General features: G+C 31.3%; 1 protein-coding gene across 1 annotated transcript; it reads right to left on the bottom strand.

Moving 5' to 3' along the window:
• Nucleotides 1-313: 313 nt before the first annotated feature.
• Nucleotides 314-14,317, bottom strand: LOC111704139 (uncharacterized). The gene is made up of 13 exons (XM_023476280.1): nucleotides 14,219-14,317; nucleotides 12,776-12,835; nucleotides 12,287-12,336; nucleotides 10,775-10,869; nucleotides 10,378-10,444; nucleotides 9,282-9,338; nucleotides 6,268-6,365; nucleotides 5,465-5,520; nucleotides 4,957-5,014; nucleotides 4,242-4,293; nucleotides 4,044-4,122; nucleotides 1,377-1,506; nucleotides 314-522 (listed from the first exon to the last, which is right to left on the bottom strand). The coding sequence occupies exons 1-13, from the start codon at nucleotides 14,245-14,247 to the stop codon at nucleotides 439-441; spliced, it is 915 nt and encodes a 304-aa protein (XP_023332048.1). The 5' UTR covers nucleotides 14,248-14,317; the 3' UTR covers nucleotides 314-438.
• Nucleotides 14,318-18,135: the final 3,818 nt, after the last annotated feature.

The following is an 18,135-nucleotide window of genomic DNA, read 5'->3' on the forward strand; positions in this document are numbered from 1 at the left end:
AGAATTGTTGCATGTTTTTAATGCAATTAATTAAATTCTAAAAGTATTTGCTAAATCAACAGTTTAAAGAAACAAAGCATGTATATATCTAATTCATACCTGATCAGATAAGTTATTAAGGGTACTGTTGTGTAAATCGGAAATTAGCATCTTGGAACGGAGAGTCAATTAAAATTGCGCTTTCAGTCCCTTTAAATACTAAAACTGGTTTGGATCCATCGCAGATTGACCTATAGTCTGATTCAGAGATTAGTTTCTTCTTTTTTTCTACGGTTTTCATCTCTATTCCTTAATCTCTAATCCTCGGCATGTGTTGACGATAAAAAAGTTTCTTTTATTCTTTAAAAGTATATTTTATTCGTATTTAACACACACATAAAGGATGTTCTCAGAGAGGGGGAGTCCCTGTTTAAAGGGTGCCCCTTCTTTTAGGAGCTCCTAACAGGGAAGGGGAACCAATCTGAGTGTGCTGCCCCTAATTCTATAGGGACCATAGTACCCTAGGAGCTGATACGCAACAGTCTAAAACAAATAAATTCTTTGAAAAAACGTAAAAAGTGTATTTTTGAAATCATGTTCCCTTCAAATATAGATTTTAAACATAAAAGGGTAGTTCTATCTGAAAGAATTGAGTCCTTGCCCCAAAGACCCTTAACATAAGGTATACAACATTGGGTTGCAAAGATACATGGATTAAAAAATCAGAGTTTGGGGCAAACAAAAATTCGGTATGAACCTTTATAAAAATCGTTTAGCTAGCTAGTTGTTTTATTCTTTTTCTTGTTTTTAGAATAATAATAGACATATGTAAAAGTGTTTATTCTTAGAAATCATGATTGTAATGCAAAACTAATCGTGTAACAAACTATTTAAGAAATGTTAACATATTTTGAAGCTTTTAAATTTTTGTGCGTATTTGTATAAGCTTAATAAACCTTGTGTCCAGGCAGGGTTGGAACAATTATACTAAGGGTCTGGATTGTATAAGCCTACTAAACCTTTTGTCCAGGCAGGGTTGGAACAATGATACTCAGGATCTGGTTTATATAAGCCTACTAAACCTTGAGTCCAGGCAGGGTTGGAACAATGATACTCAGGATCTGGTTTATATAAGCCTACTAAACCTTGAGTCCAGGCAGGGTTGGAACAATTATACTCAGGGTCTGGTTTGTATATGCTTACTAAACCTTGTGTCCAGGCAGGGTTGGAACAATAGTGCTCAGGATCTGGTTTGGATAAGCCTACTAAACCTTGTGTCCAGGCAGGGTTGGAACAATTATACTCAGGGTCTGGTTTGGATAAGCTTACTAAACCTTGTGTCCAGGCAGGGTTGGAACAATATTGCTCAGGATCTGGTTTGTATAAGCAGACTATACCTTGTGTCCAGGCAGGGTTGGAACAATAGTGCTCAGGGTCTGGTTTGAGCTGAAGAGCTCAGGATTCTCCAACTCGTCCTCCCAGTCTGTACCAAGCAGATCAATCTCAAACCCAGATCTCAGCTCAGACCTGACACAAGTGTAGAAGATGTTTAAAACAGTAGTTTCATTACTACTTCAGTGGTAGGCGATTAAATCAATACAATGAAGACAAATTTCGAACTCTTTAACAGCATGTATACACATAAACATAGAGGTCAAAAGAAGCTGTCAATTAAAATAAATTCTCTTTAATTTCTTACAAAAGCCTGTGAACAATCAAAACTTAAATAAAAAAGTCGTCTCCTTTGTATTGATATTGTCGCCTACCACTGTACTGTAAATGATTCTGTTCACTGTTTTTTCGATCTCTGATTGGATAACGGAATTTAAGAAGAAAGCTACAGTGAGACAGCGGAAAGTTGAAACAGGGGTGCTAGGCAACAAGTGTGCTAGGCTGCAAGGGTGCTAGGAAACATGGGTGCTAGGAAACAAGGGGGCTAGGCAACAAGGGTGCTAGGAAACAAGGGTGCTAGGAAACAAGGGGGCTAGGCAACAAGGGTGCTAGGAAACAAGGGTGCTAGGAAACAAGGGTGCTAGGAAACAAGGGGGCTAGGCAACAAGGGTGCTAGGAAACAAGGGTGCTAGGAAACAAGGGTTCTAGGCAACAAGGGTGCTGGGAAACAAGGGTACTAGAAAACAAGGGTGTTAGGAAACAAGGGTGCTATGCAACAAGGGTGCTAGGAAACAAGGGTGCTAGGAAACAAGGGTGCTAGGCTAGAAGGGTGCTAGGAAACAAGGGTGCTAAGCTACAAGGGTGCTATGCAACAAGGGTGCTAGGAAACAAGGGTGCTATGAAACATGGGTGCTAGGGTAGAAGGGTGCTAGGAAACAAGGGTGCTAAGCTACAAGGGTGCTATGCAACAAGGGTGCTAGGAAACAAGGGTGCTATGAAACAAGGGTGCTAGGCTAGAAGGGTGCTAGGAAACAGGGTGCTAAGCTACAAGGGTGCTATGCAACAAGGGTGCTAGGAAACAAGGGTGCTAGGAAACAAGGGTGCTAGATGATGACTCAGGCAGTAATTATAAAAGCCCAGTTTTAGACCTGAAAAGAGGGCAATGGGTATTTAGGAAAAGTCAGAAAACTTTAACAGCCTCAGACCAATACTTTTGGAAATTTTTTTTAAAAAGTACAAATTGACCCCCCCCCCCCGTAGGAATCTTACACATGCCTTCTGCTCACACTTTTCTTATATATTTCAAGGCAACATGTTAACTAATATTTAAATTAATTGATCCATTAATTTACAGTGATTGTGTTTAGGTCGTGCGTCAAAATATTAATTAAATTTGGATGCCATGACTCCAAATGTTGTATAAAATTTATAAATATAATATTATTATACACATGGTCTCCTCCTTCTCTTTCAAAACAAATATTTTTTTTCGTGAAATTCTCTTATAAAGTATCTTTATTGTTTTTGAGAAATTTTAAAATTTTTTTGTAATTCACATGGGCCAGAAAAAATCCGCGAAACTTTTTTTCCAGTAGAATTAAAATAGTAGAAATATAAAATGATTTATAATTTTTATCTAATTTAAAAACTTCATTAAGATCTGGTTGTATAATTCAGACATATTTTTTTCAAATCTCTGACACATAAATAGCATGTAAGTTAGTTCTCTTTCGTGTCTGAAATCAAGTTTAACTAGATATATAATTTTTTTTTTGAAATTGATACAAGTTATTGTTCAATCGGCGCCAAAAATAATGCGGTAAAAATAATGTATGACAATTAAAAAGTAGATAAAATTGTTTATTTGTACGTTTTGAGAAGAACAAAATTTCGCGGTTTTGTTTTCCCCGACCGTCTAAATGATTGATTTGATCTGATCCAAAGGGATACCAACAGGGAGTAAGGAATAGAAGGGAGATATAACTGACGCGGTTCTTCCCTACCATATGATTATACATGCTTTGCAGACGGTACTCCATTTGAATAAGAAATATTCAAAAAAGGTTATTGTATACGCAGTAATTGTACATCACACAAATATTTCTTATTCAAATGAAGTAACGTCCGCAAAGCATGTTTAATCATATGGTAGGAAGAACCGCGTCAATTATATCTCCCTTCTATTCCTTACTCCCTGGGGACCAATCACAATGTAACAAGCTTTTGTGTGTTACATATAGAGAGTGTGGCCGGCGAGTGACATGCGTATTGCGTACTCAAAAACTATGCTTATTTAAAGATCAAAATTTTCCAATTTTGAAATGTCTTATCCATGAAATGTCCTCTCTATGAAGTGTTCTATCTATGATATGTCAGGGAATAAGGAATAGAAGGGACGCGGTTGACTGACGCGGTTCACCCTACCATATGATTATACAGACGGGTACTCCATTTGTATAAGAAATATTTGTCTGATGTACAATAACCGCGTATACAATAACCTTTTCTGAATATTTCATATGCAAATGGAGTACCGTCTGCAAAGCCATGTGTAATCATATATGGTAGGGCGAACCGCGTCAGCTATATCTCCCTTCTATTCCTTACTCCCTGTGATAAGTCCTTTCTATGAAACGTTCTAGCTCTAAAATATCAAACAATCTGTTAAATACCTTGAAGATTGAGTATATTCCCAAGGAGAGGCAACTTGGATACTCACCCCTACACTGTACTCCAGGTCCAGGCTACTTTCTTACAATATCAAAATAATCATAAAACATGTGATGCTTTGGTGATTATTGATCAAAAGAATGCAAAATTATTATTATTATTATTATTATTATAATTATTAATATTATTATTTTTATTACCTGAACCCTCTGAGTTACAAACAGTTTGTCCTGCTTCTACATAACCTTTATCCTAAGGGAAAACCTTAATTTTTTTTTAAATCTCTCGGAATATGCAGATACTTCTTTTTAACAGATGTTAAATGCATACTTTCTTAGAAACAAGATATGTAGCGCATGTTTGTAACATATCATAGCAAAAAAAACAGGATTAAAATCTTGAAGAGTAGAAAATTTGCTTACATGTGTACTCTATAATTTCAGAAAAGAGGATTCCAACAAAATATTGACTTATGTTTTTTACTTTAGTTTGCCTGGCAAGGAACCTTAATTTCTTACCTCTACTTTGGGCACCTTGTTTTTCTTACACGTTTTAGGAACCTTGATTTCTTACCTCTGCTTTAGTAACCTTGATTTTTCTACCTCTACTCTACTTTAGTAACCTTGATTTCTTACCTCTGAGTTAGGAACCTTGATTTCTGACCTCTGCTTTAGGAACCTTGACTTCTTACCTCTGCTTTAGGAACCTTGATTTCTTACCTCTGTGTTAGGAACCTTGATTTCTTACCTCTGAGTCAGGAACCTTGATTTTTCATCTCAGTGTTAGTAACCTTGATTTCTTACCTCTGCTTTAGGAACCTTGACTTCTTACCTCTGTGTTAGGAATCTTGATTTCTTACCTCTGCTTTAGGAATCTTTATTTCTTACCTCTGCTTTAGGAATCTTTATTTCTTACCTCTGCTTTAGGAACCTTGATTTTGAAAACAAACATGGAATCTGGGAACTCGTACAAACTACGTTCAAATTTCAGCTTTTATAATATAGAATAAATTATATTAATGGAAGTAGGATAAACGGAGATTTAGATATATTAGCCTCCACATTTTTATTAATTTATGTCTATTATTCACAGCAGTATGAAGATACATAAAAATTAACTTTGGAATACAAATCTTAAAAGTAAGTCAAATTTGGAATACAAATATTAAAAATAAATAAATTTTTAAAATACAAATATCAAAAATAAACTAAATTTTTGAAATACAAATATTAAAAATGAATTAATTATTAAAATACAAACATAACAATTAAATAATTTTTGGAATACAAAAATCAAAATTAATTCTTTTTTGGAATACAAGTATCAAAATTAAATAAGTTTTGGAATACAAATATCAAAATTATTTAATTTTCGAATAAAGATATCAAAATTATATCAAATTTGTTTGATGAATCTGATGTTCCTTGGGAAAGTAGTTGTTAATGAATAATCACTAAGACCGTATATACAGTTGTCAGACTTAACATTTCAATTCAAACCTACAGTCAGCTGTTGCTCATTATTTTATTTAAAAATAGTTCTTAAAGGGACTGTAAGCGTATTTTAAAGTGACCCTCCATGCAAAGATTACAAACAACACTCGTAATTAAAGCTTTGTCTGATCAAGTATGAATTAAATATAGATGTTTATAATTTTGAAAACGAATTATTTTTAATTAGAAATACCTTTAAACCTAGAAAAGAGAGAATATTTTCCCCATTAATGATCAGAAAATGGGGACCGTTATGAATCGGGTATTGCCAATATTAGCATGGAGGTTCACTTCAAATTACACGTACAGTCCCTTTAAAGTGCAGTATTGTGTAGAACAACTTTAGTGTTCATTTGAAACCAATGAGATAGTTTTTCGGAGTGCAATCTTAAATAAGAGCCTAAAGTCTCTTGTTGGAGGTTTTCTTTTTTTAAATTGTAAAGACGACATTTTAAAGAAATCTACGAATAAAATAATTTCTTTTAAGAAATATGTCTCTAAACAGCAAATTAGTCTATAAAATATTATTAATTTGTACACGGTTTGTCCGGGTTATTAAATAATTGTGAGGAGCTTTTCTTCCTGCTGACTGAAACAACAGGTGAAATATTACAAACGACTTTACGTTTCGTTAACAAAGCAAAGAATAAATAAATAAAAACTATAACTTCGTATTATAAATTAAAAAAACGACTCTTTTCTAAAACGAATTGAATGGTTTGAATTGTTATTCCTCGTAAAGCCAACTGAAGTAGTAATCACAAATATAACAGAAAGTTAGTCTTTCTTCATCTGTGCAGTAAACTCTCCACTTCATGTAATCATTAAGTGCTGAATAAAAAAATAATTTGTTCATTAAGTGCTGAACAAAAAAATGATTTGTTCATTAAGTGTTGCATAAAAAAATAATTTTTTCATTAAGTGCTGAATAAAATAATTATTTGTTCATTAAGTGCTGAATAAAAAAATAATTTGTTCATTAAGTGCTGAATAAAAAAATAAGTTGTTCATTTAGTGCTGAATAAAAAAATAATTTGTTCATTAAGTGCTAAATAAAAAAATAATTTGTTCATTAAGTGCTGAATAAAAAAAATAATTTGATCATTAAGTGCTGAATAAAAAAAAATAATTTGTTCAATAAGTGCTGAATGAAAAAATAATTTGTTCCTTAAGTGCTGAATAAAACAATAATTTGTCCATTAAGTGCTGAATAAAAAAATAATTTTTTCATTGAGTGCTGAGTATAAAAATAGTTTGTTCATTAAGTGCTGAATAAAAAAAATAATTTGTACATTAAGTGCTGAATAAAAAAATCTTTGTTCATTAAAAGCTGAATAAAAAAATAATTTGTTAATTAAGTCCTGAATAAAAAAATAATTTGTTCATTAAGTGCTAAATAAAAAAATAATTTGTCCACTAAGTGCTGAATAAAAAAAAATTTTCATTAAGTGCTGAATAAAAAAAATAATTTGTTAATTAAATGCTGAATAAAAAAAATAATTTGCTCATTAAGTGCTGAATAAAAAATAATTTGTTCATTTAGTGCAGAATAAAAAAAATAATTTGTTCATTAAGTGCTGAATAAAAAAATAATTTGTTCATTAAGTGCTGAATAAAAAAAATAATTTGTTCATTAAGTGCTGAATGAAAAACTAATTTGCTCCTTAAATGCTGAATAAATGAATAATTTATCCATTAAGTGCTGAATAAAAAAATAATTTGTACATTAAGTGCTGAATAAAAAAAAATAATTTGCTCATTAAGTGAAAAAAAATAATTTGCTCATTAAGTGCTGAATAAAAAATAATTTGTTCATTTAGTGCTGAATAAAAAAATAATTTGTTCATTAAGTGCTGAATGAAAAAATAATTTTTTCCTTAAGTGCTGAATAAAACAATAATTTGTTCATTAAGTGCTGAATGAAAAATTAATTTTTTCCTTAAGTGCTGAATAAAACAATAATTTGTCCATTAAGTGCTGAATAAAAAAATAATTTGTTCATTAAGTGCTGAGTATAAACATAGTTTGTTCATTAAGTGCTGAATAAAAAAAATAATTTGTACATTAAGTGCTGAATAAAAAAATCTTTGTTCATTAAAAGCTGAATAAAAAAAATAATTTGTTCATTAAGTCCTGAATAAAAAAATAATTTGTTCATTAAGTGCAAAATAAAAAAAAATAATTTGTCCATTAAGTGCTGAATAAAAAAAAAATTTTCATTAAGTGCTGAATAAAATAATAATGCGTTCATTAAGTGCTGAAAAAAAAAATAATTTGTTCATTAAGTGCTGAATAAAAAAAATAATTTGCTCATTAAGTGCTGAATAAAAAATAATTTGTTCATTTAGTGCTGAATAAAAAAATAATTTGTTCATTAAGTGTTGAATAAAAAAGAATTATTTGTGAATTCTATTCAGCTTAAAAATAATGTTATAAAAACGTAATCTAGAAATCAAATTTGTTTCAAAACTGAGATTGGAACTTTTGTATAGATATTGTGGGTCTTGTTAGCTTGATATCAATATCCAACAAGAGCACTTTTAATTGGAGGATCATTGCTTGATGACTCATGGGATATCGAAGAGGAATAAAACTAATGTGTAGATCTGCACAAGCTGTTTCAATCAGTGCCTTATCCTAGGATTCACAAAAGTTTTTACTTCTGGGCTAAAAACTTTAGAATGGTAGATATTGAGATTAATGCTTAATCCTCTCTTTTTCATAATATCGAGACTAACCTAATCTTGTACTTGTATTTAGAAAAGTGTATAAAATTCAACCAATCAGAAAATATACAGAAACAGGAGGGACACTCTAAATTTTAAAAATCGGTTTTTGATTTTTCTCACCTTTATCCAAGAAAGAACGGTTTAAGAAGAAAATCAAAAGTGTGTCCATTGGATACTCAGATTAAGTAATCGGGATTAATAATCGGGATTAAGGATATCTCTTTCTAAAGTTTTCAGCTCTGATTAAAGAAATATTTTCATTTACTCATTTTATTATACCGTAGTAAATCTGATATGCTACACTGTAAATATTTGTATTTTTAAATATTGAAAAAGATAATATTTTTATATATTGAAGAAGATAATATTTTTATATATTGAAGAAGATAATATTTTTAAATATTGAAGAAGATAATATCTTTAAATATTGAAGAAGATAATATCTTGAAATATTGAAGAAGATAATATTTTTAAAAATATTGATGAAGAAGATAATATTTTTAAATATTTAAGAAGATAATATTTTTAAATATTGAAGAAGAACTTTGAATTTTCTAAATGCTGATAATACGAAGGCAAGATAATAAACAAGTTCCGCGAACCTTTGAACTTTTCATGTGAATCTAACAAATTAGATTTTGCAACTTTATCTTGGATGCTGCATATTATTAAGACTTAAAGGGACTACTGTAGACATGATTTTAAATATTTTTTAAAAAATGGCAAGGTCCATTTACAACAGTGCCATTAAATCATTTGATCAAGGTTAATGATATATTATCATGTTTCTTTACACGAAAAGTTATAGTTACCTTTTTGTTTTTCTTTATAAGTAACTTGCGGATTTACATTGTAAATACAATGAAGGAAATTGACACAATTTAACGACGAGATATTCCACATTGTTTAAAGGGTACGTTAATGTTAAAATATGAAAAAGGGAGACTTGATATATTATGTACAATCAATTGAAACAGTAATATTGTAAAAATCTGGCTCTTTTGGGTTAATCAATTACCTTGATTTTCCTCTTCTCTGAAGTGTACAGTATCATGAAGATCACTCATGTACCATCCTAAAATATTTGCAGTACCGTACAGTTTAGAGTGTACAGTTTAAAGTGAACAGTATCATAAAGATCACTCATGTACCATCCTAAAATATTTGCAGTACCGTACAGTTTTTAGTGTACAGTGTAAAGTGTACAGTATCATGAAGATCACTCATGTACCATCCTAAAATATTTGCAGTACCGTACAGTTTTAATTGTACAGTGTAAAGTGTACAGTTTCATGGATACCACTCATGTACCATCCTAAAATATTTGCACTACCGCACAGTTTAGAGTGTACAGTGGAAAGTGTACAGTGTCATGGAATTCGCTCATGTACCATCCTTAAATATTTTCAAAACTGTACAGTTTAGAGAATATAGCTTATCATGTACCTCATGTACCATCCTAAAATATTTGCAGTACCGTTCAGTTTAGAGTTTACAGTGTAAAGTGTACAGTATCATGAAGATCACTCATATATCATCCTAAAATATTTGCAGTACCGTACAGTTTTGAGTGTACAGTGTAAAGTGTACAGTTGTACAATGGAAAGTGTACAGTGTCATGGAATTCGCTCATGTACCATCCTAAAATATTTTCACAACCGTACAGTTTACTACACATGCAGTGTAAGTGTTTTAAGTGTATAGTAAAATTCTGAACACTGAAGCATCCTATAATATTTGCAGTACATTACAAGTTATAGCTTATCATAAAGATCGCTCAATGTAAGCAGTACAGCAGTGTACAATGTACACAGTACAGACAGGGTTACTCACAAAAAGAAGGACTGTAAAGACGACCTGATACTCTTTAATTATTCAGTCTGTTGTTTTAAACATGACCTTTAAATGTCTTAATTATTGATTTAAAAAAGAAAGATTCAAGGTTTCAGTAACTGGGAATCATGAATGTAAAGAAACAGCCAGTATATTGTGTTTATTGTTTTAGTTCATTATAAACATTTTCGAATATTAACTAAATTAATTTGAGAGTTTATTAAAAAAAATATTGAAGACGACCTTCAGTTTGTATGGTGCTGTAAATGATATTTGCTTACTTGATGTATCTTCATATTCCCGCCATCTAGATCGTAAACAAGCATATCCATTCCCACAATCTTCTACCTGTACAATAAGTGTACATAAAGTTTCATGAATCAACCAGTTGTATCAATGTACAACGTTGAAATGATAACACAACTAAACCTGTACATGTCTTAGGATGAAAACCAGTATGTTATAAAAATTATAAACCATTAATACGAATCATGGTTAAATTAATATTTTGTTTTAATATAAAAAGTTTACATTAACTAGGCTTTTGAAGATGTTAAATAAACTTTAAAACGTATACAGGTAAAATTTGTGAAATCTGTGCATATATTGTAAGGTTTGCATAAATTATACATAATTTCAACGGTCTCTAGTGGTGATAAATGGAACTAAAAATGCTACCTGAACCCTGACTCTCTCTTGAGGATCAAACAGATGTTCTTCCCGGATAGAATACAGAGTTCCATTATATGTTTCATTGTGCCCCACCCAATACCCTGAATTATTTAATACTTGTATCAATTACTAGTTTGGGAACCCAGCGTTGCCCAGGAGAATCATAGTTAGTCCCACCGTTTACCCGCATTTTGTCGTAAATTACAATTTTAGCTATTTTGGACCCACTCAACTTATAATCTCAAACTCAAACTAGGCACATTTCCGTGCCTTTACCGAGTTCCACAATCAACATTTGAGGCAAATCTGTCCAAGGGTTCCTGAGTTATGATCGGACAAACAGAGATTAGAACTTTATATATATAGATATTTTTACATAAACCTATATAAACCAGGGGGCGCACAATAGCAAAAGAAAAACGAAATTTCTTTAATTTTTAAATGGTTTGGTGGCTATTAAACCATTAAATATACTTGAAAGAACGATCGTTCAGTAAAAAAACAATAGCTTTCAAATAGTTTATATGAAAAATTTGTTAGTTCAGTAAAAAAACTATTTTATTTATTTAAAGATTTTTCATTTCTGTGAAAGATCCCAGTTGTTCGTCCATCGTTCGTTTTTTTCAGAAGGACAACATCATTCACGAAAAGTTAACCCTATCTATGCTGGGGTACTTGAAAACCAGGATATGCTGGGAGGGGGGTCAATTTGACCCCCCCCCCTCTAAATCCCATGTTTGATGTCCAAATATGAAAAATGATACATCATTGGAAAGCTCTTGTGCTCTGCTTTTAGAATCTGCAAAATAATTAGCAAATTTGCAAAAATTTAATTTTTTATCGCAAAATCTAGTTATACAGTAAAAGTTTGCAAAAAAAAATTGGTCCAAAAAATGAAAAATTATACATTTTTGAAAAGCCCTTGACCATGCCATTTCAAATATGCAAAAATTTTTGCAAAATTTTAAATAACCTGATTTTTAATCAAGAAAAACTAAAAATGTGCAAATTTCCTTTGACAGGTTGTTTGCAAAAAATTGCAATTTTTTTTCACAAAACTTGTGCAATTCGTTTCCTTATGTCAAAGACTTTCCAAAAAGCTAAATTTTATCAAAATCTGACAAGAGAAAGTGGGTCAAAACAAAGATTTAGTTTGTTACAGGAAAAAACAGTCATCCAGGCAGTGTGCCTGAGGACTCAGGCAGTTAGTATTAAAGCCCGGTTTTAGGCCTAAAGGGAGGGCTTTGGGTATGTAGGAAAAGTCAGAAAATTTCAACAGCCTCAGACCAAAACTTTTTGAGTTATGTAATAAAACACACAGGGGCGATTAACTTGCCCCCCCCCCCCCCCAGCAGTAATAGGGTTAAGTTCGTTCTAAAAAATTTGTTCGTTCGCAAAAACCATATTTAGATAGAGGATTCTGTTTTTTTTCTGAGCTCTGACAAAATATATAGATTGGGCTTATAGCTGTTTTTTTGATTTTTCATGATTAGCCGAAATTGTAAAGTATATCCTAACCTATAAATCCAGCAACATCGTATTCTAAGTAGATAGTTCTTCCAATCAATCTAAAAAACACAATCTCAATTATTACAAGTGTTTTCAAAAATGGATTTCAATAATTTCTTTTAACAAAGTGGTGTAACTTTTTAAGTTTTGCTCTAAAAAATAGCGTTAAACGTATGTCTTAATTGAGACAAAAAAATTGTTAATGCAACAAATAAGTTAATGGTGACGTAGAGTCTATATTCAGAATATTATTGATCTTCAATGTTCTATTTCAGATTATTTATTAACAAACATGTTGCAGGATTAACCACAAAACATGAGACTTTAATAACGACCCAAATTTATTTTAAGACGACGGTTGGAATCTCAAATCCATCGTCTCTTCCCCTAAATATAATAGTTTAATGATTTATCAAGGAAAATATTTTGAAGTCTCATTCTTTGTGGGTCACCCCGTATCTTCTTAGACTCATGTTTTATGAATCTCTCTGAATTTACCCCTGGGTCACATCCACATCCGGCGTAGGATACACCCTTCCATTCTTCGCTGTCACCCCACTGCAAGCAAATAAAAGTTAATTACTTCAATAACAAATATAAAATTTAAAGGGAGTGTTAACCCTATCTCTGTTGGGGTACTTGAAAACCAGGATATGCTGGGGGTTTGACCCCCCCCCCTCTAAATCCCATGTTTGATGTCCAAATATGACAAATGATACATCATTGGAAAGCTCTTGTGCTCTACTTTTAGAATCTGCAAAAAAAATTGTAAATTTGCATAAATTGAATTTTTTATCGCAAAATCCAGTTATATAGTAAAAATGTTTGCAAAAATAAAATTTTCCAAAAAAATAAAAATTATACATTTTTGAAAAGCCCTTGACCATGCCATTTCAAATATGGAAAAAATTTTGCAAAATTTTAAATAACCTGATTTCTAATCAAGTAAAACTAAAATGGGCAAATTTCCTTTGACAGGTTGTTTGCAAAAAATTTGCAATTTTTTTCGCAAAACTTGTGTAATTTGTTTCCTTATGTCAAAGGCTTTCCAAAAAGCTAGATTTTATCAAAATCTGACAAGTGGAAGTGGGTCAAAACAAAGATTTAGTTTGTTACAGGAAAAAGCAGTCATTCAGGCAGTGTGCCTTAGGACTCAGGCAGTTAGTTGCCCGGTTTTAGGCCTAAAGGGAGGGCTTTGGGTATGTAGGAAAAGTCAGAAAATTTCAACAGCCTCAGACCAATACTTTTTGAGTTATGTAATAAAAACTACAGGGGGGGGGGAGTCAAAATGAATTAAGGGTATAGGTTGATCAAACTGAATTTACTCCTTATAGACGCAACAGATGGAAGTAAAATTTGGAACGATCCATATCGAATTCAATTTAACGTCAACCTATACCCCCTGTCATTTTTCGCGAGCACTCCCTTTAAATTCGCTTTAATATTTTAGTGTTGTCATCAAATTAAAACAAAATTTATTATTTTCTAAAATTGATTATTATCAAAGTAAAAAAACTTGATTATCAAATTTGTGATGATAAATTTTTAGAAAATAGTCATTTCATTTAACTAATTTGAGCCAGGTCTATAAAGCCTTGGTTCAACCATGTATCTTGAATCGGTAATTCAGGATTTGTCTTTGCCCCTTTATATGATACATTGCGGGAGTTCAAATACATATTTGAATGGGCGGTAGGTGGTTCAGTGAACTAGCTCAAATTCATTAAATTCCCTGATTTTGAAACTAAATAACAAAAAGTTCACTGACAAAAGAAAGATATAATTCTTAAGTGCAGCATGCATTTATCAAACTTTTTATATTGTTGTGGGAGACACTGGTAACAATTGTAAAATCAATTCTAGTAAAAAAGAAAACTGAATATTTTAAAGAAAATAAAGATAAAAGAGATAAAACGTCAACAAAATAAAATCTTATTTTACCTGGTTAAAAGCAGAAGAAAAAATATCATGGTAAATGTAAATGAACCACTTTTAAATGTCTAATTTATATAAAATAAAAATAAACATTTTATAATTTTTATAATAAAAAAATAGTTAGGTTAAAAGCTTAATACATGGGTTGTCATTCATTTAGATTTATCTATCTTCTATCTATTAATATATATACTTTGCTTGTCTGTTTCTTTGTATCCAATAAACGTCAAAACTGCCAAACCGATCTGGCCCAAGTTTTGCGTGGGATAACCCCCCAGGAAAGGTTTATGTGAGTGATTTTAAAAATTAACCTCCAACAAAATTCGATTCCCATTAAATTTGAAAATCCACAATAAATTTTGTGTTTGTTTTACAATATATAAGAAGAGAAAATGTTCACAGTTTTAATGGAATTTGGGCGCGAAGCGCCCGGAAAGCCTAGTTTTTAATACGTTGCTTATCTGTCCGTGTGTATCCAAAAAAAAGTCAAAACGGCTGAACTGATCGGGTTAAAAATTTGTGTGGGACCTCACATAACCTCAGGGAAGGTTTATGGATCCTCAATAATTTGTATCCAAATGTTTTTGATTTTTGGTAAATTAAATAAATGCAGAAAAAAATTATAAAATCCGTTTATAAAATGTTTTATGTTATTGTTGTATATTGTAAAAAGAGAAGATGCTGATTTAAAAGTTGAAGTAGAAGATGGACGCGAAGCTCCCTAAAGCTCCTATTATAAAAATCAAGTTTTCTGAGATAAACTGGAAAAAGTGTGAATACTGACTCTCCAGTTTTATCTAGCTTTGTCTTATCTCAAATATGATAATTTTTTATCTTAAAGGTCTAATAATCCGCCGAAAATACAACAAAGACTGGACCTACAGATTGTAAAGTGACATGTCCGGTCACAACGGCACCCTTTGAACCTTAGTCAGATCGAGGATTAAAAAAAATAACAATTTTTTTGGACAAAATATTTTTTTACTTTTTCTCCCTTAGATCTTAGCGTGTGTGCGGGATATATGCCCGTAAATATTCTAAAAACTTAACAGAAAATGTTATCAAAAATAAAAAATGGCTGAGAGCTATTTTAAGATAAAAAAGATTTAAAAAGTCACAAGTCAGACAGGTCAAAATAAAATCAAAATTTCAAAATTTATCAAAAAATTTAAATGTGAACAGTTTCAGCGACTTGCCATACATCTTTTGAATCGAATATTGATATATTTTCAAGAATTTTTTTGTTTTTGTCCTTTAACTGATTTTTTTGTTCTATCATTTTCTTTAAATGAAGCTCAGCTCACCATTTAAAAAAAACTAATTTAATTTTTTTTCTGAAGTTCTTAGAAGTTCTTAGGCGGTAGATACATCACTATGGCGCGCCTTAACCCTATCTCTGCTGTGGTAATTGAAAACCAGGATATGCTGGGGGGGGGTCAATTTGCCCCCCCTCTAAATCCCATGTTTGATGTCCAAATATGACAAATGATACATCATTAGAAAGCTCTTGTGCTCTACTTTTAGAATCTGCAAAAAAATTTGCAAATTTGCAAAAATTGAATTTTTACCGCAAAATCCAGTTATATAGTAAAAATGTTTGCAAAAAAAAAATTTTCCAAAAAATTAAAAATTATACATTTTTGAAAAGCCCTTCACCATGCCATTTCAAATATGCAAAAAATGTTGCAAAATTTTAAATAACCTGATTTTTAATCAAGAAAAACTAAAAATGTGCAAATTTCCTTTGACAGGTTGTTTGCAAAAAAGTTGCAATTTTTTTTCGCAAAACTTGTGCAATTCGTTTCCTTATGTCAAAGGCTTTCCAAAAAGCTGAATTTTATCAAAATCTGACAAGTGGAAGTGGGTCAAAACAAAGATTTAGTTTGTTACAGGAAAAAGCAGTCATTCAGGCAGTGTGTCTTTGGACTCAAGCAGCTAGTATTAAAGCCCGGTTTTAGGCCTAAAGGGAGGGCTTTGGGTATGTAGGAAAAGTCAGAAAATTTCAACAGCCTCAGACCAATACTTTTTGAGTTATGTAAAAAAAAAATACAGGGAGGGGGTCAAATTGACCCCCCCCCCCCAAAACGGAAGAGGGGGAAGCTTGGTTCCAAAATCGAGCAACCCTAATGTCTACCTCTCTGCGCTTTACTTAAATGTCTGCATGTCTAGCTGTGTCCTTTCTTATGTGGCTCTATGTCTAGTTCTCCGTTCATTTATGTGTCTATTATCAAGTTGTCTTAGTGTCTATAAGTCTCTGTTATCGAGTTGTCCGTCTGTCTGGGTGTCTAATATCGCATTGGCTGCGTGTTTATTTGTGTCTGTTATCGAATTGTCTGCCTGCCTATAGGTGTCTGTTATCGAGTGTTCTGTCTGTCTAATTGTCGGTTCTTTTAGTTGTTTGTCCGTCTAAGTGTCTATATTAATGTCGAGTGGTCTGTTTATCTAAGTTTGGGCACATTAGTTGGGTAAATGTCTGTTTGTAATTCCAGTTGTCGGTCAAGTGACTGCATGTCTAGCGTACTGTCTTTCTGTCGAATTGTCTGGATGTCCAATTGTCTGTCTATGTAAATGTTTGTCCGTTTGTATGTCCAGTTATCTGTCTGTCTAATTCTCTGTTAAAATATAAATTAAAGTCATCATTACTAGAGAACTACAAAAGGTTGATAATCTTAATATTCTAGTATACGAGGATACTCCCATCTATCTATCTATCTATCTATCTATCTATCTATCTATCCATCTATATATCTATATTTCTTTCTTTCTTTCTTTCTATCTATCTATCATCTATGTATATATCTTTTTTAAAACTAAATATTTAAATTTTCCGTTTCTTTTATCGGTTTACAATTGTGTTACATACTAGATATTTGTCAACTATTAACTACAAGGCCCCCGCCCATCCATATAATGTCGTCTTTAACTTAAAATCCCCTCTCGGAGACACCAAACCAAATAATTTTCGCCCCATTTTCTTTGTTCTCCGGTAACGGAGTCTAAACACTTTTATTATTGTGAACAAAATATTTTCATATAAAGAATTAGTGACTTTCGTCAACAATTAATTGCCATTCTTTTCAGAAGTTTTAATATATAAAAACGTCTTAGGACTCCCCGACAGTTTAACCTTCTTATCAATAAATAGATCGTAAGAATCTTTTCATTATAAATTTTAAAACTTTGTAACAATATATGATTATTATCCATTTCATATTTTTAGGAAATAAAGAGTTTCTCTGCATTATCGATTTTCGATTTGAGGGTATATATATAGAAAAAAATCGTTTCGAAAATTCTACACATTATGGTTAGGACGACATTTTTTAGGAATACTAAAGAAACAGAAATTGCACGTTAAAGAAACATATTTAGTGATAATTTGTAATATGAGGAAGAATATTGCATGTAAATATTTTTAAACCACGCAAAAGGATTTTTGACATACCAAACATGGCGATTTGAAAATAGAACTATTAAATAAAACATTTCCAATGCAAATTCCCTGTTAACATATATTTTTCTTAAGAAATTAGATTATCAATCCCTTTCCTATGCAAATATATCTAAAAATAAAAGATGTTTATAAATAAGGAGATTACATGCTAAAAATAAGATATTTATAAATATGGAGATTTACTGCTGAAAATAAGATATTTACAAATATGGAGATTTACTGCTAAAAATAAGATATTTAAAAATTTGGAGATTACATGCTAAAAATAAGATATTTAAAAATATGGAGATTACATGCTAAAAATAAGATATTTACAAATATGGAGATTTACTGCTGAAAATAAGATATTTATAAATATGGAGATTACATGCTAAAAATAAGATATTTATAAATATGGAGATTTACTGCTGAAAATAAGATATTTACAAATATGGAGATTTACTGCTGAAAATAAGATATTTATAAATAT

Source organism: Eurytemora carolleeae, unplaced genomic scaffold, assembly GCF_000591075.1.
Source record: "Eurytemora carolleeae unplaced genomic scaffold, Eaff_2.0 scaffold308, whole genome shotgun sequence".
Classification (NCBI taxonomy): Eukaryota; Metazoa; Arthropoda; class Copepoda; order Calanoida; family Temoridae; genus Eurytemora; species Eurytemora carolleeae.

Coding starts and splice junctions, on each gene's coding strand:
- LOC111704139 (XM_023476280.1), bottom strand. CDS start 14,247: ATGATATTTTTTCTTCTGCTTTTAACCAG. Junction 4,294..4,956: donor TCAAGGTTCCTAAAGCAGAG/GTAAGAAATAAA, acceptor GTTTTCCCTTAG/GATAAAGGTTATGTAGAAGC. Junction 523..1,376: donor CAACCCTGCCTGGACACAAG/GTATAGTCTGCT, acceptor TATTTGTTTTAG/ACTGTTGCGTATCAGCTCCT.